This window comes from Talpa europaea, assembly GCF_964194135.1.
Source record: "Talpa europaea genome assembly, chromosome: 10".
Lineage (NCBI taxonomy): Eukaryota > Metazoa > Chordata > Mammalia > Eulipotyphla > Talpidae > Talpa > Talpa europaea.
In genome coordinates this window covers 50,053,749-50,079,419 of record NC_140077.1, presented here as the reverse complement: position 1 = coordinate 50,079,419, position 25,671 = coordinate 50,053,749, and the positions used below count along the sequence as shown (strand labels likewise).

The 25,671-nt window shown below is 40.6% G+C and overlaps 1 protein-coding gene across 1 annotated transcript in view; it reads left to right on the top strand.

Moving 5' to 3' along the window:
• The window catches only part of ARID5B (AT-rich interaction domain 5B), a gene marked incomplete at both ends in the record, with an annotated part of 174,687 nt that extends 149,293 nt beyond the window's left edge, over positions 1-25,394 (top strand). The window contains 3 exons of the mRNA XM_084245276.1: positions 4,515-4,612; positions 19,708-19,906; positions 23,241-25,394. Of these exons, the coding sequence (XP_084101402.1) occupies positions 4,515-4,612; positions 19,708-19,906; positions 23,241-25,394 (2,451 nt within the window). The remainder of the gene's footprint in view (positions 1-4,514; positions 4,613-19,707; positions 19,907-23,240) is intronic.
• Positions 25,395-25,671: the final 277 nt, after the last annotated feature.

The window sequence follows — 25,671 nt, the reverse complement described above, 5'->3', positions numbered from 1 at the left end:
TTTTTTCCCAGTCCCTGGACCCATTTTCTTGGCCAGCATTGGCATCATGAAGAGTTAGTTTTAGGCCACGTTTACAACACCACCTGCATCCTTAATGAGCAGTTTGGAAACCACTATATTCATAAGCAATAAAAACTTTATGAATGTAATAGGAGTAGAAGGATTTTCTCAGAGTTTCTTGGGACTTACCACACTGGGGAAGTAACTGTCAAGTGTCTTTAAAAGGAGATGAAGTTTCACACACAGTTAGATTGGTGTGTTTTTCTTGGGTGTGGCCTGCTCAGTTTTTCATATTGTTTTAAGGCTAATTTTATGAGGTTATGTTTCCTGCTAAATTATGAGCCCTTGAAATCAATGACATCTCTTTCTTTTCCTCTCCCTACATTCAACCCTTCATTCTCCTCCCCCCCCCGCCCTCCCCCCCCCCCCCGCACACCTCCTGCCTCTGTACCTGGCAGGGGAGACAGGTTGATGTCATGAGTCCCTGTCACTTAAAGGAAGACCTTAAAGGAGATGATAGGAGAAGATAATCCAAGAGAAATAATGACTTAGATGAATTTGGCCATTTTCCTTAGCAAACAAAGAGCCAGAATTTCTTTATACTCCTAAAAACCTCAAATAATATGAGGTCAGGTTGAAACATGAACATGACCGGGAGACCTGATGTTGTCATGGGAGGTAATCAAAGTAACCCCAGGCTGGAGCTGACTTTCTAGCTTGATGAGGGGGAGCTAGATAGCAGGAGGCAGATAGTGCTTCTGCCCCAAATGGGGCTTTAAAGCTAATGCAAACTCAGAGAGGACATTGAACAATGGAATAAAAACCCTAAGGAACTGCATCATCAGGCATGAAGAGAGCATATTACAACAGAAAGCACATTTATACCACTGCGAGCACAATGCCCAGTAGCTGGGCCAGGATGAGTTCTCATGGTCTTTCCTCGCTCCTTACTGGCCTCTGAGACCCACTGGGGGGGTCTCTCTATTTAGACAATTGGGAAGTTTAGACATTTCCTACTTTAGAGCTCATGTCAGTGTTTGAATTAAAAACACATCTGGGCACAAAAAATAGAGATGTGTACCCAGGAGAACTATGTACTTAAAAGCATTTAGCAGTTGGAAAGAGCACATTTTATGACTTTCCTGTGGAAAGAAAATATCTCAAAATGGACTGATTCATCCAGGCCAGCCAGTGGAAGCTCAGTAAACAGAGAGACCACTTCCTTGAAGGCCCATCCCTGTCTTTGCTCCAGATGAACCCTCACTGATAAAAACTGAATTTAAACCCCAGAACCTGCTTGAAGGGGGCTAACACAGACCCCTAGCCAGCTGCACATGGTTTATTAAGGATGAGAGGTGCTGGATGCTGGCTTCCTGTTGCCAGTTTCAATCCTAGTGCAAGGAAGGATTCCCCAACCTCCCTTTTTGATAATTCAATATTTATTCTTAAAGAAGTTTTGTCATTTCTGTGATAGGCAAGTGTTGGAAAGGGTCTTCTGTAGTCTAGATGCTAGGTTGTGGGAGGAACCATGGTCTGTTTCCACATCTAAAACATTCCTATCACCAGTAGCCTCCTAGCCATTACATTTTTACAATCTGTATTCCTATGTTTATATAGTTGGTGATTTGTTTAGTTTTGGTGGCTCCTACCAGGATACAGCTATCATGGGTGTTGGGTTTTTCATTGTTGCATCTCAGCTGCTAGCACAGTATCTAACAAACAGAAGATGGTCAATAAATGTTTAGTGAATGTATGGATATGTGAATGAAGTCCCATATGATTGGGACTTATCCATGACTCAGTGGTGAACATTTTAAAGAACTTCTATTCTAATTAGATACACAGTGGTCAGGATGGATGGAATCATAGTTTTACTTAATATTTAAGAAAGCAAACTCTCACACTAGTCATCCCACCCACCTCATAGATTCTTTTTTTTTTTTAAAGATTTTTTTTTTTTTTAATAGAGGCATGTTTTTCTTTATTTGTTTGCTTGTTTGTTTTTTTGTTTTGTTTATACATGCACTGGGTACAGTCAGAGGCGTGGGAGGGTGAGAGAATTCACCAGAGCGGGGAGCAGAGCAGGCAGAAGGACCGAAGCACACTGCTGAGGGGAGCAGCGGGCGGCAGGAGAGGTCTGCGCACCATGTGGGACCCTCCTCCGGTGGCCGAGGAGCAGCCGGGGATTGAACCGGCGCCGCAGAGGCCGCGGGCAGCTTCGCAACCCAGCACTCTACCGCTGCGCCACCGGGGAGGCCCCCACCTCATAGATTCTTGCTGACTTTTTTGCTATGCTATTTTCCCAACTCACAAGAGATCCAAAGCTCAAATTCAAGAATTTGTAGTGGATACTGTGCTTTCCAAATATGTTATCTGCTTGATTTGTTCAATTGCAAAAACCCTCAGGTTCTGTGTTATCCCCCCTGCTGCATGAGTGGGTTACTCATCAGGTCATTATGATATGAGGGCTGCTTTGATATGATGGGGAAAAGTTTGCTCTTGGGGCCCTAAGACATGGGTAGGATTCCTGGCATTGTCCTTCTGCTGCTGTGTGTTCTTGAGCAAGACAGGCAGCCTCTCTGATTCTTGCTTCCTCATCTGTGAATGAGAGTCCTATCATCTGCCTCATAGTCTGATAGGGCATTAAATAATATCATGGATGTTAAAAGTGTAAAATATGAAATACAGTACACAAAGAGATAAAAAGAATGATGAGTGATAGTTTCTTCTGAAGTGATTGCAGGGACATAATATACTGTTTTCTGCTGTGCTCCCCAGGGCAAAAACCCCTCCTGAGTGAGGAGAATATGGAGGTGTGTTTCACGGGGTCTCTAAGGGCTATCAGGAATAGCATAGACACTTGGGAGGGGATTCTATTTCTTCTTCCTTGATACAGACATCCCAAATAGATCAGCCTGAAATTGTGTTTCTTAAAAGGTTGAAGAAAGATTGTAATTAAATATAAAATAATTACCAAAATATGTATTTTCAGTGTTTTGAAAGAGGTGTGAAGCCATTTGTTATAATATAAAACTAAGCTACAAATAAAGGAGGATTTTATTTTCAGTTATTCCTGCTCGTTGATGTAAGATGTGATTCTAATGAGAACTATTGAAGCAAATTGGCTCAAGAATGCTTCCTGGAAAAAATGAGCAGTGCAAAACTCACATTGTCTTGAGGTCCTACTTGGACCTGTTGAGAAGGGTTGATGGAAATGAGCGGGTTCCTTCTATTTGAAATGGAAAAGCCATCATAAGCTATCATAATTTTAAACACCCTCTTTTCTACCTTTGAACATAATTAAGAATCCCTGGTTGCAAATTGAAGTGTTTCCCTCCTCCCCCCAGATCGCTGCCTTTAGCCCTTAAGTGAACTCTGCTGGCAACTCAGTGGGTATTTTTTCAAAAAAAAAAAACAAAAAACAAAAAACAAAAACCCTACTTTGATTGTATTAAATGCCACTGGCACCTTCAGCATGCCCTGCCCCCAGCACATTCCAGTAACAAAGTTTTCCTGTAACTCTGTATAGAATGTTCACTGGGACCTTATAACTTGTGCTGTCTTCCTAGTTTCAAGGAAACACTAGACTTGCTAGGATGTAGTAAATGACGTGGTTTCCCAAATTAATCATTTGCCAGATCATGCATCTGTTATTTTGTAGTATTGTAGTATCTGAATTTATGTACAAAAATAAAATTAAAGGAAAAAAATGAAAACAAAGCCATAGTGTGCCATACAGCTGTTTGTTTTTATTCACCCAACTCAATAACATACACAAATCACATTTGAACTTTGAAATATGTTAGTTTTCATAGGATTTGATCAACAGCCCATTTTCCTGACCTAAGTGAATAAAAATAATGAGCTTGTGACAGGCACACTTTCAGGTTTCGGTTTTGTGTGGTGGTTAGAGGAGCTGGCATAAATATAGCCTGAGATGACTGTAAATTCCATAACCAACTTAATCATTTTAATGAATTTGTAGCATAATTTTATTTAGTGTTAGAAGTAGACAAAATATCACATAGTTCAAAAATCAGATGGGACAAAATCCTCTTTGGTAAAGAGTCTCTCTACCTAGGTCCTTGGCCACCCATTCCCACACCCCTCAAGCAACCAGTGCTTGTTCTCATTCATTTAAACAGATGAACTAAGATATGCTTTAGCTTAAACTTTATTTTATTTTGATGCTTTATCACATGATATAAAAGAACAGAGTTTGAGACCTCGGGGGCAAATAACTACATGACTGTCAAGGGAGATGTGTCAGTTGAAATGCACTGAGGATGACAAAATATACAGCCCCAAACAAAACCCCATTTTGATGGTGAAACAAAGCACTGAAAGTGAGCTCTCGCTTTAATACCGTCAGTTTCCCCATATACTATTTGGCCTTCTCTGTTTCTGGGTTTCCAGAACAGCCTGTACTCTCCTGGCTGTTGCATATGTATTAAAGCCTGGCACTGTGCGTCTCCTATGATGCAAGATTGAATTTCCCATTGCCATTTTTTCAGATAACAGCCCGCCGTCAATGGAAACATATTTATGATGAATTAGGCGGTAATCCTGGGAGCACGAGCGCTGCCACTTGCACCCGTCGACATTATGAAAGGTAAGATGCCCTTTCTTGGAAAGTCCTTGCATAATTCAAAGTGTGTTCATTGGAAGACGCTTCCATCAAGGATGTACAAGAGGAAACAGAAAGTACCCCTCTAGCATTTTGCTCTGCGTACTGCCTTGTGATTTTTAAGGAACATGGCTTTCTTTGGTGGCTGGATCTAAAATTAGATGTTCTTTCAGTTTGGTTTATCCCATGACCACCTGCCTAACATGCCTTTTCTCCCCCATGAGCATAAATTACCCAATCTGTTTTCTGTAGGTTCATTTACTATGAGAAGCTTCAACTTTAGGAAAACACAGGTCTGCAATGTGACTGTGAAGTTGCCATGTAACTGTATTATCTTTGCAAAGTACGCATTTCTTTAATAAGAAAATTGGCCCCAGATAAGATCTGCTGTTTTTCTCATGTTGGTATTTTTCTTTTATGGCAATGCTTTTGACCCAAGAAATCTTGCCAAGTTCTGTGTGGTTTAGTTTTCTAACAATTTCATCTTTCTTCAGAAAGTGGTAATAATGCAAACAAGAAAGAATGTCCAGTTTCGCTACTATGAAACTTGTATTTGCAGGAAGTTTTGGACTAGTTTACCTAGTTTGGACTAGTTTACCCACACTGCTGGCAAATTCATGCATTATTCTTGTTCTGAGATTCAAGCCTGTACTTTAAGTTGTAGCAACTTCCTTATCACTGGCATTTCCTTGATGAAGTGTTGACTGACTCTTCTCCTTGGTTTTAAATTCAGAGCTTGTGAGAATGAAGCAAGAGAGAGAGAGAAAGTGTGTGTGTGTGTGTGTGTGTGTGTGTGTACAATGATCGTGGGTGGAATGAAGTCAAAGCACAGTGAGCTGAACAAACCAGGTGGTTAACTTACCAGATTGAGAGGTGAAATACAACAGCTGAATTTATTGCTTGCTCTTTACATACTCAGTTACTGTTCCAACTTCAACCAGATGCTTAATACCCACCTTGGAATCAAACAGATGAGTCTTCAGATAATGACATCAACTCTGAGTTGTATTTCCTTTGAGTTCAATTATCCTTTTATCTGTATTGCACTTAAATACAGAGCCTCTTTTAGTACAGCCATTCAAAAAAATTTCGAATGTTTTTGTAGGTATAAGCATGGTAAACTGAGCTGGGTTTAGTACCTCATTAAAAATTCCCACAAAGTATTCCCAAATGATTGTCTTACTTGACTGTGTTATAATCCAGAGGATTTATAAAAATTGGTAACAAGAGTTCAAATTATTACTCTTCATAGTGTTTTCAATATAGTGTGAGAGATTTTTAAATGTGTTATTTTTCTCAGAGTTTAATACAGAAATCCACATTCTCACTGCATGTAACAGGTACACAGGTACACACTGGTGTTCCAGTAAAGAGTAGCAGTGGGACCTCAGGTTATGTTCTGTAAATAGCACCTAAGGATGCCAGAGTCAGCTTGTTTTTGACATACAATCAAAGCCTTAATCAGAACATTTTCATTAGAAACACCGTCTCTGTGGTCAAATAGCTTGTATTCTGATTGTGAATCTCCCTCACTCAGTATGTAAATGTCCCCAAAATGTGAACCATCAAACTTAAAGGACCAGATAGCATTTAAATTTGAAAATTTTTACTTTATGAAAAAATTGATTGTATCTCAGCTGCTAGGTAGCTCACCTTGTTAATGAGTGAAAATTAATCGAATGTATTACAAATCATTGCATCATCAAAACACAAATAGGCCAGGTTTGGGATGGAAAAAGGATTGAATCTAAAAGATGTGTGTGTGTGTGTGTGTGTGTGTTTGGAATTTATTCAAACAGTGGTCAGGATAAAATAACCTTTGTCTTAAATGAACTGCCAATATATATTTTCTTGAAGATTATGGACTTTGTTTCATGATTTACCTCCTCCTAGAGTAGCAAAATCCCAAAGGCTTTCAGCCAGTCAAATTGGAAATTTCTAGTAGAGCTGTCTCAAACTTCAGCAACTAAGAAACATCATTAAAGATTTTTTAAAATTTCTTTTCTACTCATTCTGGGGAGCAGACTGGATATACATAAAGATTGAGTATGTCTCACTGTATTAAAATTTTTTGAAAAGCTGTCGCATTTACTCTTCCAAATCTAGGAATTGTCTGGGCAGTCAGGTTCCAGTAAGGAAAATAAAAACCACACTATGCATTCAACAAAGAGAATGGATTAGAGGAAATTGCTAAATAAGTGCTGGTATGAAATACTGTTCATATGGAGGTAATAATCGGAGTTTCCCTAGGGTTGAGGGAATAGAGAGAAGGGGTTGGAATAAAGTTTGGAGAGTAGGCTTCAAAGAGTTGGGCTAGAGTTCAGATCCTTTCCAGGGAGAGGCACTCAACTAGCACAATCCTTCAGGAGCTTGGAGGAGGAGCACTGTGGAGCTGGGCTCAGACTAGAGAAGGCTGTGCTCTCTGGCTGGCGTTAGACCTCAGAGGACTGTTGAGAGAAGCTAAAGGCTAGAAGCAACTGCAGCTGCTAGGTGAGTGTCGAGCTGCATTGAAATGAACAGCAAGTAAAATGCAAAAAGGAGGTCCCTTCTCCCCTCTCACAGCGTGCTGGGGTCCCATTTACAGAACCTCAATAGGAGGATAACTAACAAAAGAGACATGTAATGTGCAGAGTCCCAATCCCAGCATCACTGTGAAGAGCTCAGAGGGTAAATTTGGAGTTGAGAGACAGTCATTTACTGCCAGTGGGACTCCTAAGATGGAAATCCTTGCCCAAAGCCTGAAACCCACATGAGTGCACAAATGTTCCAGGGTCATTAGCAAGGTACTAACTCTTCCTTGGCATTTCCTTTTGCCATGAAGGTCTTTCTATGTTTTTGTGGCCAGGTCATTAAACATGCCAATGTTTGCAGATGATCGATTTTTTAAATCAGATTATATGTGCGGTGGTGGGAGAAGAGCTTGGGATCTACAACTTTAGAGATCTTACTACTTCTTGATGTATCCAACAGAGAAGGGCTTGGGACAACCTGAAACGTCCAGGAACTTGAACTATTTCTCCTTTGGTTAAAGAAGTTGTGAAGCTCTTGGCTAAAGTTGTTTTTAGTGATTCTGGCAGATTTCATTCATTCTGGCTAGGTGCAAGTTCTGCTAACCCAATTCAGAGATTACTAGGTTGATCAAGGGCCACGTTTTCATGAAAGTTCCTGTTGTTGAGAAGGATCAGGGTGTTATGGGCAAGCCTCTAATCCGGACATATCCTTGGAAATTGTTAAAGCTTTCCAAAGCAGATCAGGATGACTGGGGGTCCTTCTCTGCTGCCCATTCATCTGGTCACTAATCCTTTTCACTCTAGTGAAACTTGGTTCTTTGCCTATTTCCCTCCCACCAGCTTTGCTTTCCTAGAAGATGAAGAAGAAGAAATGAATGATCTACTCTGCATTATACACTGATTTATTTTTCATGCAGTGTGGTTCATGTTTCCAGTAAATGTTTTCATTTTCCAACAAGAAAAAGTCGCTGGTTCCTTAGTAAATGTTACTTGTATATTAGTTGGGCACTTTTGGTTTATTAATGAGTGTAATAATGAAAGTGCGGGTTGTGGAAAAGAATCAATGGGTGTTTTTATTTAAGGCATAGCAGAAATGGTACAATGCCTGTGAATGCATCATTGTCGCTGAAGGCCTGACTCGCCCAAACTTGCCTCTGATTGGTTTAAATCAAATAGGTCCAAGCACTTCATAAAAATGTCTTTGTCAGCCTGGTTCTGCTTCTAAACCTATTCATCTCTGTCAGTGTTTAATATTAGTACCAGGCTCCTGGCCATAGTCCATTAGTACTGTACTTAATTGCTCATGTTACAGATGATCACCAATATAAAAAGCATTAATGTTTCCCCATCATGAGACTATTGCCATATAGATGTCTCAGCCTCAACAAAGCTTATGAAGTGTGGTTATTCTAGATATTTCTGGCTCAGGATTTATAGATAAAGTTAGAGTAGATTAGAATGCCAAAATAAAAATGCCCATCTCCTCCTGGATAAGACCCTTCTAAATGAGACATTTTCTTTCTTGTCCAGCTCTGTTTAAGGTGCTTGATCAAAGGTGATAAAAGGTACCTTTTATCAGTAAAGAAACAAAATAGTTACTTTCATAGAATTCTCTTAGCTTGATTTTCTGGAATGGCGATTCACTTTAAAGGCTTTGTCTTTACATGCAGATTTGTTTTCTTCTAAAAAAAAATGTTTTTTAAGTACATGCAGGAGGGAAAAAAAAAATCTTTACACAGAATACCAGATTACTGGTTTTAATTTTCCTGAATAAATTAACTGGTCTGTTTCTGTGGAGCACATGAATTTGTTATTAGGGATTTTAAAAGAAGCATTAAGGCAAAAGTACTTTATGATGTGCTTTTTTGAGAATTTAGAAAATCAAAATCATAAACAAATGGATTTGTTTGCGGGGAAATGAGCAATTACCCTTTATCTTCTCGTATACTTGATGCCCAATTGCAAATTCTAGCCTTTTGCTTTTCCCATAATCATTCCTTGTGTCATGCCACATGACTGAGGCTCCTTCTTTGCCACAACTTGGAATGCAGTGTACCTAAGCCAGATGCATTTGGGCAGAACCCTAGTGACAGTCAGCTGGAACTTCAGTCTCTTTTTTTTTTCTGCAGTGGAAGGTAGGGTGTGGGAAGTTCATGTTTTGAGTAAGATTAAGTATGTGCTTTAAGGTAAATGCCAAAAATATATCAGGTTCTGAGGAATTCAACTAATATTGTAGAAAAGTGAGGAGAGCTACAGTTCTGTTCATGCCCAGGACAAGATTTGGTTTATTCTTGCTCCTTTTGATATCCTTGAAGTCAATACATAATTCAGAATGTCACAGGCAGGATCTCAGCCTGTTAGAATTGAGAGTTCTGCAACGAATCCTCCCGACCATTGCTATTAGATGAGGTTTTCTGACCCATCTGTGAACTGTTTGCTGCTGGCCTGTGATGAGCTAAGCACAACAGTTGTGATAAGCATTGATATGCTGAACAAGCAGTTTTTTATGGCTGCTGAGTATAATAAAAAATGGAACTTGTATTTTGATGCCTTTTTAAATTTTTCATTTCCTGTATAATTTATTACTAGGGTATTTTACACCCTGTAAACAACAGGTGGGAAATTTAAAAAACTAGCCTCTTACCCTTCATCATTGGAGAAGCTCCACACCAAACTCAGACATTTATAGGGGCAGGTAGTATAGATGAGTACTGGTAGTCAGATGGGAAAGTGGGGAGACACACACACAGCCCAGGGCCAGGGAGGTCCAGTTGGATCAACCAATGCTGTTACTTTAGGCAGATGCAGTCAGAGTGCTTTCAGCCCTTATAGGGTTTTCTGGATATTTATGTGAGATCAGCTCTCTTACAAATATTGGTTCAGTATTTCTGAAAATATGTCTCATAAGCTGAGCTATAATCTTGCATATGTGCAAAATGTAACCTACAGCCTGCCAGGTTCTGTGAGCATTGAACTGTCTTTGGTACTGGTCTAGGCAGTCTCTGCTTAAACACCCTGTGTGGGAGGTCAAGGGAATAGTGCCACTACTCAAGGTGGAGTTTATCTAAATACTCTTCATATACCAAAAAACAAAACAAAACAAAACAAAAAACTACCTTCTGTATCTTTGCATGGATCCTACCTTACCTTCTGGGGTTGGCTCCTTGCCTGTGCTCCTTTTTCTCTATGGCAGCATAATTCTATACACTTAGCAAAGTTTCTCATCAAGGCATCCCCTGGTGGCACAGCAGTTGAGTTCTGGGCTGCAAAGCTGCCCACAGTCTTTGCAGTGTTGGTTCGATCCCCGGCCACCGGCGAGGGTCCCACATGGTGCGCAGACCTCTCCTGCCGCCCACTGCTCCCCTCAACAGTGTACTTCGTCAGTCTGTCTGCTCTGCTCTCCGCTCTGTCTCTGGTGAATTCTCTCACCCTCCCGTGCTTCTGACTGTACCCAGTGCTTGTATAAATAAATAAATAAATCTAAAATAAAAAAAGTTTCTCATCAATTCAAAGTCTTCCTATTCCATTCAACCAACACTCAGAGCAGAATTTATGGATTTTCACCATCTGGGCTTGCTCTCATGTAGATGCCTCCAATTGTGTCACTTAGGATACCCAAAGCTATTCCAGATGGAACACACAGTATTTGTGGGCCTAGTCTCTCAGTGTAGACTAAGATTATATTGGGCATTGGTAGGTAGCCTTCTTGTCGCGCCCAATTTCTTTTCCTTGTTCCTCATAGGTTCGCCATGTGATTGACTGCCTTTTTCCTTTGCTGCTGCCTTAAAGAGCCAAATGATGTTTCTTAACATCTAGCATGTACAGAGTATTCTCAGGGATTATGAAAATGTCTGAACCACAGAGTTTAGAAGTGGGTTGGCAAACAATGAGGAGGTGCTCCTGCTGTCACATCCGTGCAAGAAATTGCTAAGAGAATACGATGCTGCTGCTTGTGAGCCTAGGCTCAGCCTCATCATTTTTCTTTGCATGGCACCCTGTAGACATCACTGTCAACTCATGAGAATTGGGGGGTGCTGCAATCCTTGGCTTATCTAACTTATCATATGAGCGGACTCATAGTCTATTATTCATACAGAAAGCGAGTTAAGGCTATAAACACTAGGTGAGCAACACATACAAATAACAAGTTCAGCAGGGATTAAAAGAAAGAAAGAACGAATTTCCAACTGGAATAAGCAAAGGCATCTAGGAATGGACCTTAAAGAAATTAGCTTAGACTTATAATAGATAATCATAAGTTTATCTACAATAAAATAATTCAATTGTAGAATTCAAGAACAGTGAAGAGATTCCCCATTACACCCAACACAATATTTTGAACATATCAGGTACACAGGAATTAGGGATTGAATGAATTCAATATATCCAAACATAATGTGGATTAAATCTCCAGGGCGCTGGTATTTAGGCAGGCGGAGGCATCGCTGTTGCTTTTCCATGCTCATCCCATGATGCTTATCTTTAGGAAGGACCTGAGTTGGGTGGGTTTAAGCTCCAAACCCTGGATTAGCTTCTCATCATCTGTAAAGAATTTTTCCCTAAAAGACAGTAAGGTAATTCCATAAGCAAGAGTCTCCCTCCTTCTCACTCAGCATGCCTCAAATGCTCTGATAACTTTCCAATGCCTGGATATTTCAAGAAACTTCTAGAAAGGAAAACAAAACCCCAGCCAGGCCCTGGAGTAGAAAAACTGGTTTCTGTTTAAAAAAAAATAAACAACAGTCTTTGAAAAATCTCTATTTAAAAATTCTTAAATTTGCCTCTAAATGCAAGTTGTAATTAATAGAAGTTGGAGTTTACACTGTTGAGTGTAAAAACACCCTCAGGCACAAACTAATCAAGTGTGTATGTTATGCTGTAAACTACAGCAAGTTCTTTGTTTGACCCAAAAAAAAAAAAAAAAAAAAAAAGCTTGCCAAACAGCAGTTTTTCTTTGTCAAGTTCCTTTATTGTCTCATTTTTGTTTTCACCCTACCTCCCCCCTCTCCTTTGAACCTAGCTATAGTATTTAAGAAACTTTGCAGGTCCCATGTTTTATTGATAGTTTTCATCAAGTATGAATTTAAATTTGAGAATAGATTAGGTGTCTTAGCCCCTTTTCTTTTTGATAAATAACAAGAGGTTTCTACTTATGATTTTCTGTCCTCGGGGCTTTATCATTAAGATTAAATAACTGTACTCTCAAGCATACCACTGCACAAACATCTTTTCAATTATGTGAGTAACAGATGCCTTCACAAAGGAACTATTGAAAATTCAGAAAGCATGTTTCCAAAAAAGAAAGAAAAAAACTATCAGATGACAGAAGAATGTAATTGTTTACCATTAAAATATATCCTTAACTCTTCCACTGAAAATCTCTTGGAACATTTCAGCTTTATACAAGTTATTAGAAAGTTTGATCAAAATAATAAATGTTTGGGAGAACTGTTGAACATTTCAGAAGCTCTGGGACCTGTGGAATCTAACATGCCTGGGCTTTAAAGGAAATAGATGTTTGCTTGTTTTTACATATGGACACTGCCAGCTTTATTTGGGGGATGCATAGCTTATTGAGAACACTGGTGTTATGTTTGTCTATTATTCCTCAAATAACATTCATCTGCGCTCGAAACAGATCCATGCAACTTGATTCTGAGTTAGTCAGTGTTTTTTCAGGGAGAATGTTGGCTGCTATCGCTACTGGCTGGCAACATGGAGGGCTGGGTGCCGCTTATGGCCAATGCTCTGTTATGAGTATGTCTAACCCTGGGCCATAAAGTCAGTCTTAAATTTCTTCAAACTTTGTTCAGTGTGGTCTTGGTTTGAAAGTCACAGGGCTAACATCAATGTAAACATGCAGAAGTAGCAAGAGGGCATCCCAGAAGCAAAACCCTGGGGGAATTTTCAGCCTACATGGGAGACTCTGAGAAACACAGACTCGGATTAAGTGCTATAAACTGGACTTCACATGGAAGTATGGTGTTTGGGTTTCTCTCATTACCCAGCACCAAGGTGGACCCAATCCAACTAGTGTTACCTCCTTTTGGAGAATTGAGGTATGATTCTCCTGGTGTGTTTCTGTTGTGGGGAGTTAACCCCTTGTGGAATGACCACAGCTGTATTCCCAGGACTGTTGTCTGTGAAAAAAAAGGAGTGCACTCATCGTTCTGATTTCTTGGATGGTTTTTTCAGACTGGGAATTCTCTTAGGTCATTTCAGTAGCTTCCCTTAGACTGTGTTGGAGTCATAGCTACCTTGCTCAGTGGAAGGCAACTTGGACTAGCAAAGGTAGGCACGTCTGTGTTTGAACTTAGATTTTGACTCTTAATAGCTGCATACCTTTGACTAGCTATTTAATCATTTCACTGTGAAACCTCAGTGGGAATAAAATTATATACCTGTTGGTATTTCTATAAAGGCTGAAGTGAAAGCATACCAAGTATCTGGTATTAATAGAAACTTAATGCATGGTGGCTACATTAATATAATGCTTAATTAATATGTAAGAGCAACTAGAGGTTTCTCTCCCCATCCTCCTACCTCCCCTATAATCCAGGCTTCCTCATTCTAAGTAACTCTAGTTCAGGGGACCTGTCACCCTTGAGCTGTCGCTCTCACACTAACACAACTTTCTGGGAGTCAGTCCACCATTTTGTAGGATCCCGACACCAAGTACCTTTTGTCTTCTCCTTGCTTAGGGTCAGGCACTTCAGGAGCACCGTGGAAGGCGTTAGTTATCAGTGGGCCTAAGAAACAACTCTCCCACTATGTCAGGGTCAAATGGAGAGCATAGATGCTTTCCTCAGGACCTAGCAGGTCCATCCTCTACTGCTCCTTGGTAGGAAATAAGCCCCTGGTGAGGAGATATTTCTTCCAAAGCAGAGCTTTTCTGAAGACAAGTGGTAATGTTTTGTTGCTTACAATAATGGAACACATACCTTCTAGGTACCTCAGCATAGAATACAAATATTTTTACCTACTTCCTTTTTAAAGAACTCTGTACAGTTTGCCTTCAGTAGCTCATGGGCATGCTAAGACTTGTACACAGACTCAATGTTATAATCTCCTGCAGTTTTCTTGGCTCAGATGGGTCCTGCCATTGGCATCCTCTCTATGGCTTGCAAGTCTCTATGGCTCCAACCTGGTTTGGTGCTCAAAGCATTTGGTTCCCATCTTGGTCTGCTGGAAGACCCTGGAGGCCTCTTCTCAACCTCCTTATACTCAGCATGCTATTTTTTCCTGCTCTACTGAAACTCACACCACAAAATGGAGGAGATCATTATATAGAGCCCCACATCTTCCTGGATGGAGCTTGGCTTTTGAAAGACTCAATGAGTATTGTGCCCATGGAAGAACATCCCTGCTTCTCTGCATATTGATATAGCACATTTGTGTATTTGACTTTGGTTTCAAGGCTCAATGTTCCTCTGCCATTTTAGTAGTGATGATGTGGCATCCTGAGAAGTCAATGGTATATGAGATTAGAAACGTTCTGTACTTCTTGGAACCTTAAAAAGTTTATGTGCTTTATCTTCAAAAAAGAAAAATTTACCTTCCACTGGCTCCACATTTGGTGAAAGATTGCTTTACACACTTCACAGTGAAGTTTTATTTTCAATTTCTGGCTGAGAAGGGAAATGGCTGGCCAAGCCGTAGAATTTATCAATCCTGGAATCAACTCGGAGGGTGTAATGACTCCATTTGGGATCAGATCAGGTCTGAAGCCCCAGTGGAACCAATATGTCATTTCTTTTCTACTGCCACAAAAAACCCTAATAGTGTAAGAACTGTAGTAGTATTTTTGCCCGGACACACACACCAACTTTATTTCCCTCTGCTCCTACAATATTCTGTTCTGAGGGCACTAGCAAATCTTAGAGGTTGGAATTTTTCACTGGTTTAATACCCTAAAAATGCCTATGAACGAACTAGGGTGAATTTGAGGTTCAAATGCAACCCTAAAGATTTCCACTTCTTTCCCCCACTCTCCAGATTGAATCAATTCCAGACATAATTATAATATCATTTTTCAGAGCTCTAAAAATAGATGGATTCTCATTTCTCCTCTTAAGCACTGTTTGCTAAATGTTTTGGCCCAAAAGTTCAGTCGTTCCATGCAAGCATTAATCAATACAGGAGACATTAGTGGTTACTTGTTCAGATGAGATTTGACATTATTTTTCCACTGCCTATGGGGAGGGGAGGGGAATATTGCCTAATAAAGATGAAGGGTCATTTCTTCTTTTGTATAAAATGCTAATGATGAGGACTATATATATTTCTCAAATATGAGGCTGCCACTTTTTATTAGGAAGGAGAGGCAAGGCCCTGGAGGATTTTAGAATTTGTAAATATAATATCATCTTCCTTGGTATTTAAAAAAAAATAATAAAAGGGAGAAAGAGTTGGCAGGTTGCCAGATTACTTACATTATAGTAATAGATTTGCTGACCCCTGACTTCTGCTGTAGAGAAATGTATTGAACTGTTCATAATATCAGATGAGGCAGATCTAAAATCCTAGTATATACTGAGCACCATTATTTAACTTGATATTTAACAAAGCCAAAAATCTTTTCCAACCAGCAATTTCTTGTATGATGATAATTTAGTGGCTTAGACACTAATAAATCAAGGTTATAATGCCATTGATTTGTTAATTTTAACTTGGGTTGATTTTAAGTCATCTTTATTTGTACAAAAAGAAGAAGAAGGAGGAGAAAAAAGAACCTTGCTTTTTTCACAGTGACTGAATTTAATAAGAATCTTCGTGATAGCAAAAGGCTCCCCTACTGTTTCTGCTTTGGGGTGGAAAATGTTATTCTTGTATTATTCCTAGGGAAAAATAAAATCTCATGCTGTTACAAATCTTATGCCTATGGAAAGATGTTATTTTTTAATACATGATGGCTTACCTATTTCAGATCCATTAATGGCATCATAAATAAGCATTCTGCTAATCTGAAATGTGAAATCTGGATAATAATAAAGACCCATTTATCTGCTGAGCTTTCAATCCCCAGACTAGATGTAAAAGGGGTGGGGGAATCTCTAGATTTTCTAATGAATGTATTGCTTCTCTTCCTTATTACTTCCAACCACCTAAAACCCAACCCGCATTCTTAGAGTTGCAACCCACTGAAAATATTTCTTCTGTGTAATAAGATCTTGGGTTAGGGTGCATTTTTGCTTTTATCTGTACAGTTTAGAAACTGATTAAATCTCTATTGTACAAATATTTGAGGAATAATCATCTGCAAGGCACAGGCACGTTGCATTATACTGAATTCTTTATGCCCTACAAACCTACTCTGCTTCCTGCATTGGGCAATGTTGAACTTATATTGGCTAACCTGTTTTTAATGATATCATATGCACATTAAATGGTGAAATGTTCAGAAACTTATAATAGCTTTCATCCTCTTGTACTGTAAAAACTTCTAATAATCAAATGATAAGATCATATCCTGTGGGGTAATTGTGTTGTACCATGTCAGGATAACTGAAAAAACATTCAGTGAAAATCACACCGAACGGAAATCACCATATGAACAGCAATTGTTTGTGTGCTGTGGAGACCAGGCCTGTTCTTCAGGGCTTAGCTGGTCATATTTCTACTTGTTTCCTTTTAGCTGGTGCCTTTCTTGTTTTATTTTGGGAGCCTTTTTTCCCTGAGCCACTATAATTATCTTTCAGTGATTTAGAAGAAAAAAAAAAAAACACTCAGTTGACCTTTACACACACACACACACACACACACACTCACTCACTCACTCACTTACTCACTCTTCCTCTGAAAGCTTTGAACAAGCAGGGCTTGTGTTTGGATTCAGTTTTACCTTAGTCATGCCTCTTTCCAGATACAAGAAACATTTAATTCCAGATTTCCTGCTTCTGGCTTTAGGCCTTTGACCAGCAAAGAGAAATGTATTTTTTACTGCTGTTGGCCAGCCAGCTGCTTAGTTGAGTGAAGGGAAGGGCGGGCCGGGGGAGAAAGAAAGAAAGAAAGAAAGAAAGAAAGAGAGAAAGAGAGAAAGAGAGAAAGAGAGAAGAGAGAGAGAGAGAGAGAGAGAGAGAGAGAGAGAGAGAGAGAGAGAGAAAGAGAGAAAGAGAGAAAGAGAGAAAGAAAGAAAGAAAAGAAAAGAAAAGAAATGAAATGAAAATGTTGTCCTGCCTCATGAACTTGCAAAGTTATATTAGGAAATTAGTCTCCTTAACACCCACCTAGAGAATTGAGTTGGCCCAGAACTTGAGGTGAAGGGTCCTTTAAGGCCCACCTTAGATGTCTCCCCTCTCTAGTCTCTGCTTCTTCTCACCCTCCCTTCCCACACTCAAAAGTAATGCTCTCATCTTCCTCAGCAAAGAGGTCCCTCATGGTGTCCTCTATTAGAGAATAGAATTGGGGGGAAGGTGGTACCAACAAAGGTAACCATTGCAATACCCAGACTGTAATGCTCTTTGAGTTCCCATGGCAACCAAACAAAAGTAAAACAAACCTATCTGTTCCAACAATAAAAATATGTTCACATTAAAGTCAATTTAAAGCATTTCTTCCAATTTAATACATTCAATGCATTTTGCCCCTAGACAAAAATCCCCAGCCTGCCCATGTTGAAGGGGATAAAGTCCCTGGCAGAGCCACACAGATAAAAGGAATTGGGGGGGATGTTGGGGTTTACAGATGATACAGAATAAATGCAAGTATGAACAAGATTGCTTTTTTCTCTCGTCTTTTTCTTAGTTATGCTTTTTATTATATAAACATTAACTGTAATATTACAGTGGGAAGCAGGTATCTGGCAGCCATGTATTATTTTAGTAAGTCTACATAGAGAGAACAGTTTCCAGTTTTAGCAGCTGTAACATGTTTAAACTCAGTTTGTAATGGGATCTGAAGATAACTATTCCCCATGGGCGGTGTTGATCTTCACGGCTGGCCCGCTGCCAGGTGTAGGGCTCAAAACTATTATTCACGCCTCCTTGCACATACCTTGTCCGAGCATGCTCAGTAAATGAATTTTGTTTCTATTACGCTATAAATTGGGATTTTCTTTTCCCATAATTTACTTGGTATTTTCTTAAAGAGTGAAATATGACGATCACAAATGTCGCTGTGTCTGTGGCAGCAAACCTGAACAGTTGTGTATGTTTAAGTCATTGAGATCCAAATTGCATAGTTAGAAACCAATTTTAGGATAGCTAACAAATACCCAAACCAAGAAGTTTTTGCCTGGGAGCCTTAGTTTAAAAATAATTAGGGTGCCCAATATTTGAACAGATTTATGTTGTTTATAAGCCAAGTACATTTTCTTCATTGAGTCAACTTGTCTTATTTAAAACAAATTATGTTTGCTGTATTAAAGTTCATATTTTTAAGGCTGAGTCTTGTATTAATCCCACAGTGAGTCATTAATCATACCAAATGCATTATAAAAACTTTAATCACTGAAGTTGAAACTGAGATTGTAATGCAATCCATCCCTTTTAATTACATCAGCTATTTTTCCCTTTCAGATCAAGAGCTACATCGCAAAGGGAAAACAGATTAAAACTAGAGCTGTTTGATGTTTCTCTTTTTAGAGCAATTTTATGTACTTTGTTTAAAAAGTTATATAATTAAAATACTTGAATTTTTTAGCCCTCTGATTTTTGTGGTTTGAGTGGTCTGCCTGCCTCTCCTCTTTGGGGCCCTCAGCCCTCTTTTACTTGGCACCCCAAGACAGAGCACCTCATGCAGGGGTTACTTCCCCCTTCCCCCCATCAGAGCTCCTGGATAAGATAGCTGTTTCTCAGCCACACTGTGCTTTCTCCCTGCTATTCTCTTTGTCTTAAGTGTCTGGTCTATATTTTGATATACATGAAAATATAAATTTGAAGACAGGCAGAACTAGGTTTAAATTCCAACAATAACAACTGGTGTGGCTCTCAGGCAAATTATTTAACTTTTGGGGCCTCAGCTGCCTCATCTGTTATGAAGGGAATAATATGAACAATGGTAATGACAGCACTAACAATACCACTGTTCCTTAAAGATGTCGTGGAGATTACATGAAATAATCTCTATAGTGGGTCTAAGATCTACTAGTATGTAAGTCCCTCATGAGGTCAGGGACTTTGACTGTTTTGTTCACTACTGTATCTCAATGCTTAAAACACTCTCTTGGCACAGAGTAGATGCCCAGTAAATGTCATTGGCGGAATGATAAGTGAATAGCAGCCATCATTATTGTTGCTGTGTTGAAACTGACATCTTACCAGGTTCCTTGGGCAGTGATGATATAACCTTAGATGCTTCCATTGGTAACCTTGGTATCTAGATTCACATAACCCGAAGGAGGTCTTGCAAAGAAGTATGTTAATTCCCAGTACCTGGTTCTGACTAGGAAAGTAGATCACTAAACTGTGGAGTGAGTTTCTAGAAATGCATTGATGTCATTGGAGATGAACTCATTCAATAAATTGCTTTCATTTAGAAAAAGAAAGTAAACCGACCCCCACCCCCCACCCCAGCATTGATGCTACTGGAATTACCTTCTTTGATTGATCATCTCTTCTGATATCCTTTTAGATTAATCCTACCATATGAAAGGTTTATTAAAGGAGAGGAAGATAAGCCCCTGCCTCCAATCAAACCTCGGAAACAGGAGAACAGTTCACAGGAAAATGAGAATAAAACAAAAGTATCAGGAACCAAACGCATCAAACATGAAATCCCTAAGAGCAAGAAAGAAAAAGAGAATGCCCCAAAGCCCCAGGATGCATCAGAGGTGAGTTGCTCTCCTCCACATAAATAGCTTTGTGAGACTTGTCCTGCCTTGGGGTCTTCTGAGCCCTCATCCACAGCTGCCTCTAGACTGAGGAAATCAAATCATCTAAACTTCATGGTTCCCCCCAATAGAAGACCCTTCCATTTGCTCAGGATCTGAAAGTCAGTGCATGGTATTAAATGGAATAGACCAAGAAAGGTTCTAGAAAGATGCAGATATCCTGTAGTGATCTGATAGCAAATGCTGACTCTGATAATAGGAGCCAGAGCTTCAGTGCTTAAAAGCCAACAGACTCCAATGTAAAAGATTTGACTTCCTGGCCATTTCATAGCCAGGCTATCCCGGGAGCTGGTGTGACTTTCAAACATGGTTTGTGGAATCGAGAAAGGCAGGATGTTGAAATTGATGTGCTGTGTGTCTGCAAAACTGTCCTGAAAACTTGACAGATTGTTTGTCTTGAATAACTGACCTCTATGCAGCCTTGGGTTAAGACCAATTTAGAAACATCTTAAGTACATATTATTTATAGGGAAATTTTGAAATGATTCCTCTGAAACCATTATTATCTCTCATGTTAACAGGTAGTTTCTGAACCTTTTAAAACAAGTCTCAGCTACCCGCAGCCCCCTGCAGCTCTTTGGTAGAAGCCATTACAGTCAGCAGGCAGCCAGTCATGGAGGCCGATCTGGGCTATGTTTCAACATGAATAATAAAAAACCCTGCTGCCCATAAAAAAAAAAAAAAAAGAAAAAAGAAAGAAAGAAAGAAACTAAGCAACTACATTTGGAGACAGCATGTTCTAGGATTCAACCCCAGAGGGAATTTTGGTGCTGATATTAAACACCCCCTGAAAAATCAGGTTTATAATGAACACATAAGAGACTCCCTAATTAAACACTGGCTTATGACATACAGCACACACACCAACCTACTAACTAGATATTAACTTACCTAACTGATTTCCTGTATAAGAAGATAGTTTCAATACAAAAAAGGGATTTTCAAATTTCGTAGTTATTTTAAGCTTTAGTAATTAAAAAGACAAAATAAAAGTTGGTGCTGAGATTTATGAACATCTATAAGCTTGCAACAAAAATGGCCAAAAGCAAGGAGATTCCAAGTTACAATTCATTACTCCTTTATCCTCTTAACCTGGTAATTTATTATAAGGTTTTGGATCACTGAGTTCTAGTAGATACCATACATACAAAATTGCCAAAGCACCAGGAGTCAAACTGAGGACCAAGATGCCGGGTGACCTTGAATGGTTCCATTTAGGGAAAGAAGTTTGAAATGGGTTGGTTCGTGAGTTGTGGGAGGAAGGTTGGCCCCCACACTGAGTCTGTCAACTTGGGAGATGACCACTGCCAAGAGTAGTCTGACCCCTGTAGCCTATAAATCCTTAAAGGCTAAGCTTAAGGCTCCCTGTTTCCAGTAGGCCCCAACATTTATTCCCTTCATGGATCTGTGTCATGAATACCAAAGGTTATGTGAACTTATATTATGTAAATGTCCCCAAATCACACACTGTTTCAAAGGTTGAGAATTGTTCCCCTCTTCCAACAAGGACACATGTAATTTACCTGATTTATTTCTTCCCATTGATTATGTGTTTGGAGTTTGGGGGTTGAATTTTTATTGTTGCCAGTGTTTTTTATTTTTGATGTTTTCAATACGAAGCATAAACTCATTGGCGTTACTAACCCTTCTAGTCAAACCCAATGTCTCCAGGTAACTGGACTGCAAATTACTTGGGGGGAAGGCACCATTTAATTACTAGGACAGATCATAAAATGCTGTCCTAGAAAATCATCCTTTATTCTGTCTAGATTTCAAAGACTTCCTAAACCTGTTTTACAACCCAAAGCACAGGACTCCTTTGAATGAAAAGCCTAGGTCACAAAAACTTCAGTAGGACTGTTAGCTCTATGACTCCACTTCAAATGTGGCTCCAGCAGAAACTAACATTGAGATACGATTTGCTGTTTTTCCTATGCCTTATACATTCTGTATTTGCATGCAATGTATAATAAGCTCAAGAGACCAATGATGATTGTTAATGTCAAACAAGTAATGATACTTGTACTGGAAAAAAGCAGCTACTCAACAACTAGTACAAAAAAGAAAGATAGTAAGCAAAGGGTCTTAGGTATAACACATTCCTAAAAAGCGGGAATGTCTTTTAAGTGGATTTAAGGAGAAATATTTACCAAATGGTATGATTCCTTAAATTTTCTGTCCCTGTGCATCCTTACACCCACATCTTCAGTCTTACCCAAAATGCTAATATGGTTGATACTTCTTAACAAAGAACAACATTTAAGGGATGAGATGGCGGGGTAGGGGAGGCCAGCTCAATACAACTGTCCTATGACTGTTCTCCACTGAAACTTGTCAGGGCAGAATGACAGCTGTTTTAAAAGGGCTTGTCAGTGAGCTGGATCACAGATGAAAAGTTAAAATGACCTTCGGAGGTCAAAGTTTGCACAGCTACATAATGGAATGAATGGGTTGAATTATGCCCACAACTTCTTCTGTCAATAGGGACACATAAACAGCATCCATCTCATTGGTTACAACTTATTTCAATGAACAGAAAAGCTGTATTTGTGGCGACACCCACTGCCTGAATGTTGACAACTTCATTTTTAGCTTTAATAGAAATGTAACGTCTTGCAGCCGGAAGGACTAAGCATCTTTCTGTCCCTCAGGTAGATAAACTGACATTGCAGCTGCATAATTTTTGATGCTTTAGTTTTATCTGCATGAGTAGAAGTTACTAATACTTAAGCATCCCTAATTTTAGACATCATCTTAGGTACTTTAGGGACAGGATTTGCTCTCTCCTAAAAGAAAGACACAAGAAGTTATACTAAGTTTGTTTTTGTTGTTGACATGGAGTTGCTTGGATTTTTGCAAGAGAGATGCTCAAAAAAAAAATCTTTCTCCAAAGTGTCATAAAGCACAACATGTAATTTTAAACCCATTTGGATAATTGACTGATTTGACAAGAAGACAACCTCAGAATTAAACTATACGTTAGAATCAAGGAGTGATATGATTGTATACCACCAGTACATAACACTTAGCTATTTTGATAGGTGTCTCATAAGGGACCAAAGTGAATATGCATATTTTATCTAATGTTTCTGTAATTTGGATTTCTTTGTTTAGAGCCATGATTGGGGAGTAATAAAGCTTTACAGAAACTCGCTGAGCTTGATTGACAAGCCTGTTTTCGAGAAAAACTGCTGTGTGTAATATTTTATTTCATAGGAAAATGTGTCAATGGATTTGGCTTCCTTCTGACTGGCTTTTTGAAATATTTTATCAGGTTTCATCAGAGCAAGAGAAGGAACAAGAGACTTTAAACCAGAAAAGCATCACTGAGCCTCTCCCAGCAGTAGACAAGAAAAAAATGGAGGGATACCAGGAATTTGCAGCAAGGCCCCTGGCGTCCAGAGTGGACCCAGAAAAGGACAACGAAAAAGATCCAGGTGCCACTGGTGACAAGGTGACAGAGGAGCCAGGAGAGAAGGGACCTGCTGCTCCACTCCCCAGTGCCCCATCAGCCCCGGAAAGGGATCCAGCCTTGATCCCCAGCAAACAGTCACTCACCTCTTCGAGTGCTCTTGTGGACTCAAAACAAGAACCCAACCCTTGCTGTTTTACAGAAAGTCCTGAAAATGAACTCCAAGAAGTATCCTTCTCCAGCTTCTCCACCACGCAGCCGCCACTGGCAAACCAGAGTGACATGGAGGATGACAAACTGCCTGCGGTGGCAGACTACATTGCCAACTGCACTGTGAAGGTGGACCAGCTGGGCAGTGATGACATCCACAATGCACTGAAGCAGACCCCGAAGGTCCTTGTGGTGCAGTCATTTGACATGTTCAAAGACAAAGACCTGACTGGGCCTATGAATGAGAACCATGGACTTAACTACACTCCCCTGCTCTACTCAAGGGGCAACCCGGGCATCATGTCCCCACTGGCCAAGAAAAAACTTCTGTCCCAAGTGAGTGGGGCCAGCCTCTCCAGCAGCTACCCCTATGGCTCCCCACCCCCCTTGATCAGCAAAAAGAAGTTGATTGCGAGGGATGACTTGTGTTCCGGTTTGTCCCAGGCCCACCACGGCCAGAGCACTGACCATACGGCAATCAACCGGCCATCTGTGATTCAGCATGTCCAGAGTTTCCGAAGCAAACCCTCGGAGGAGAGGAAGACCATCAGTGACATCTTTAAACATGACAAACTGAGTCGATCGGATCCCCACCGCTGCAGCTTCTCCAAGCATCACCTGAGCTCCCTTGCTGACTCCTATGTCCTGAAGCAAGAAATTCAGGAGGGCAAGGAGAAGCTGCTAGAGAAAAGGGCCCTACCCCACTCCCACATGCCTAGCTTCCTGGCCGATTTCTACTCATCCCCTCATCTCCACAGCCTCTATAGACACACCGAGCACCATCTTCACAATGAACAGACATCCAAGTACCCTTGCAGGGACATGTACAGGGAATCAGAAAACAATTCCTTTCCTTCTCACAAACACCAAGAGAAGCTCCATGTAAATTATCTCACGTCTCTTCACCTGCAAGACAAAAAGTCGTCTGCAGCTGAAGCCCCCACGGATGATCAGCCAACAGATTTGAGCCTCCCCAAGAACCCGCACAAACCCACCGGCAAGGTCCTGGGCCTGGCCCACTCGACCCCGGGGCCCCAGGAGAGCAAAGGCATTGCCCAGTTCCAGGTTGGCAGCCAGAGTCGAGACTGTCACCCCAAAGCCTGTCGGGTATCGCCCATGACCATGTCGGCCGCTAAAAAATACCCTGAATCCCTTTCCCGATCAGGCAAACCTCACCATGTGAGACTGGAGAGTTTCAGGAAGATGGAAGGCATGGTCCACCCTATCCTGCACCGGAAAATGAGCCCTCAAAACATTGGGGCGGCGCGTCCCATAAAGCGCAGCCTGGAGGATTTGGACCTTGTGATTGCCGGGAAAAAGGCCCGGGCAGTGTCTCCCCTGGACCCTTCCAAGGAAGCCTCTGGGAAAGAGAAGGGCTGTGAGCAGGAAGGTGAAGGAGGCAAGGCACCACATGGTGGACATTCCGGGGGCACGTCAGAAGGTCACAAGCTCCCCCTCTCTTCCCCCATCTTCCCAGGTTTGTATTCCGGGAGCCTGTGTAACTCGGGCCTCAACTCCAGGCTCCCAGCGGGGTATTCCCATTCTCTGCAGTACTTGAAAAACCAGACTGTGCTTTCTCCACTCATGCAGCCCCTGGCTTTCCACTCGCTCGTGATGCAAAGAGGGATTTTTACGTCACCAACAAATTCTCAACAGCTGTACAGACACTTGGCTACGGCCACACCTGTAGGAAGTTCATACGGGGACCTTTTGCACAACAGCATTTATCCTTTAGCTGCTATAAATCCTCAAGCTGCCTTTCCATCTTCCCAGCTGTCGTCCGTACACCCCAGTACAAAACTGTAAGCCCAGCTCTGCCCAGCATCCCAAACGGTGTGGCAAGCAAAGCTTCACTCCTTACGCTGGAGTGATCAGGCTTATAGAATTAGAAGTCAGTATTTCTTCTAATCTGGGGGTAAGATTAGACCTGGCCAAAGAGGCCGAGAGGAGGGTGTGCATACCTGATTTTCTGGGACGGCTGCAGTCTTGGTGGGTCAGTCTTGCCCTTCCAACACATGCCCTGGCACCCAGACCATTCATTTTGCACTGGGGGTCTTGTGAAGGGATCTGTGTGTATCCAGGA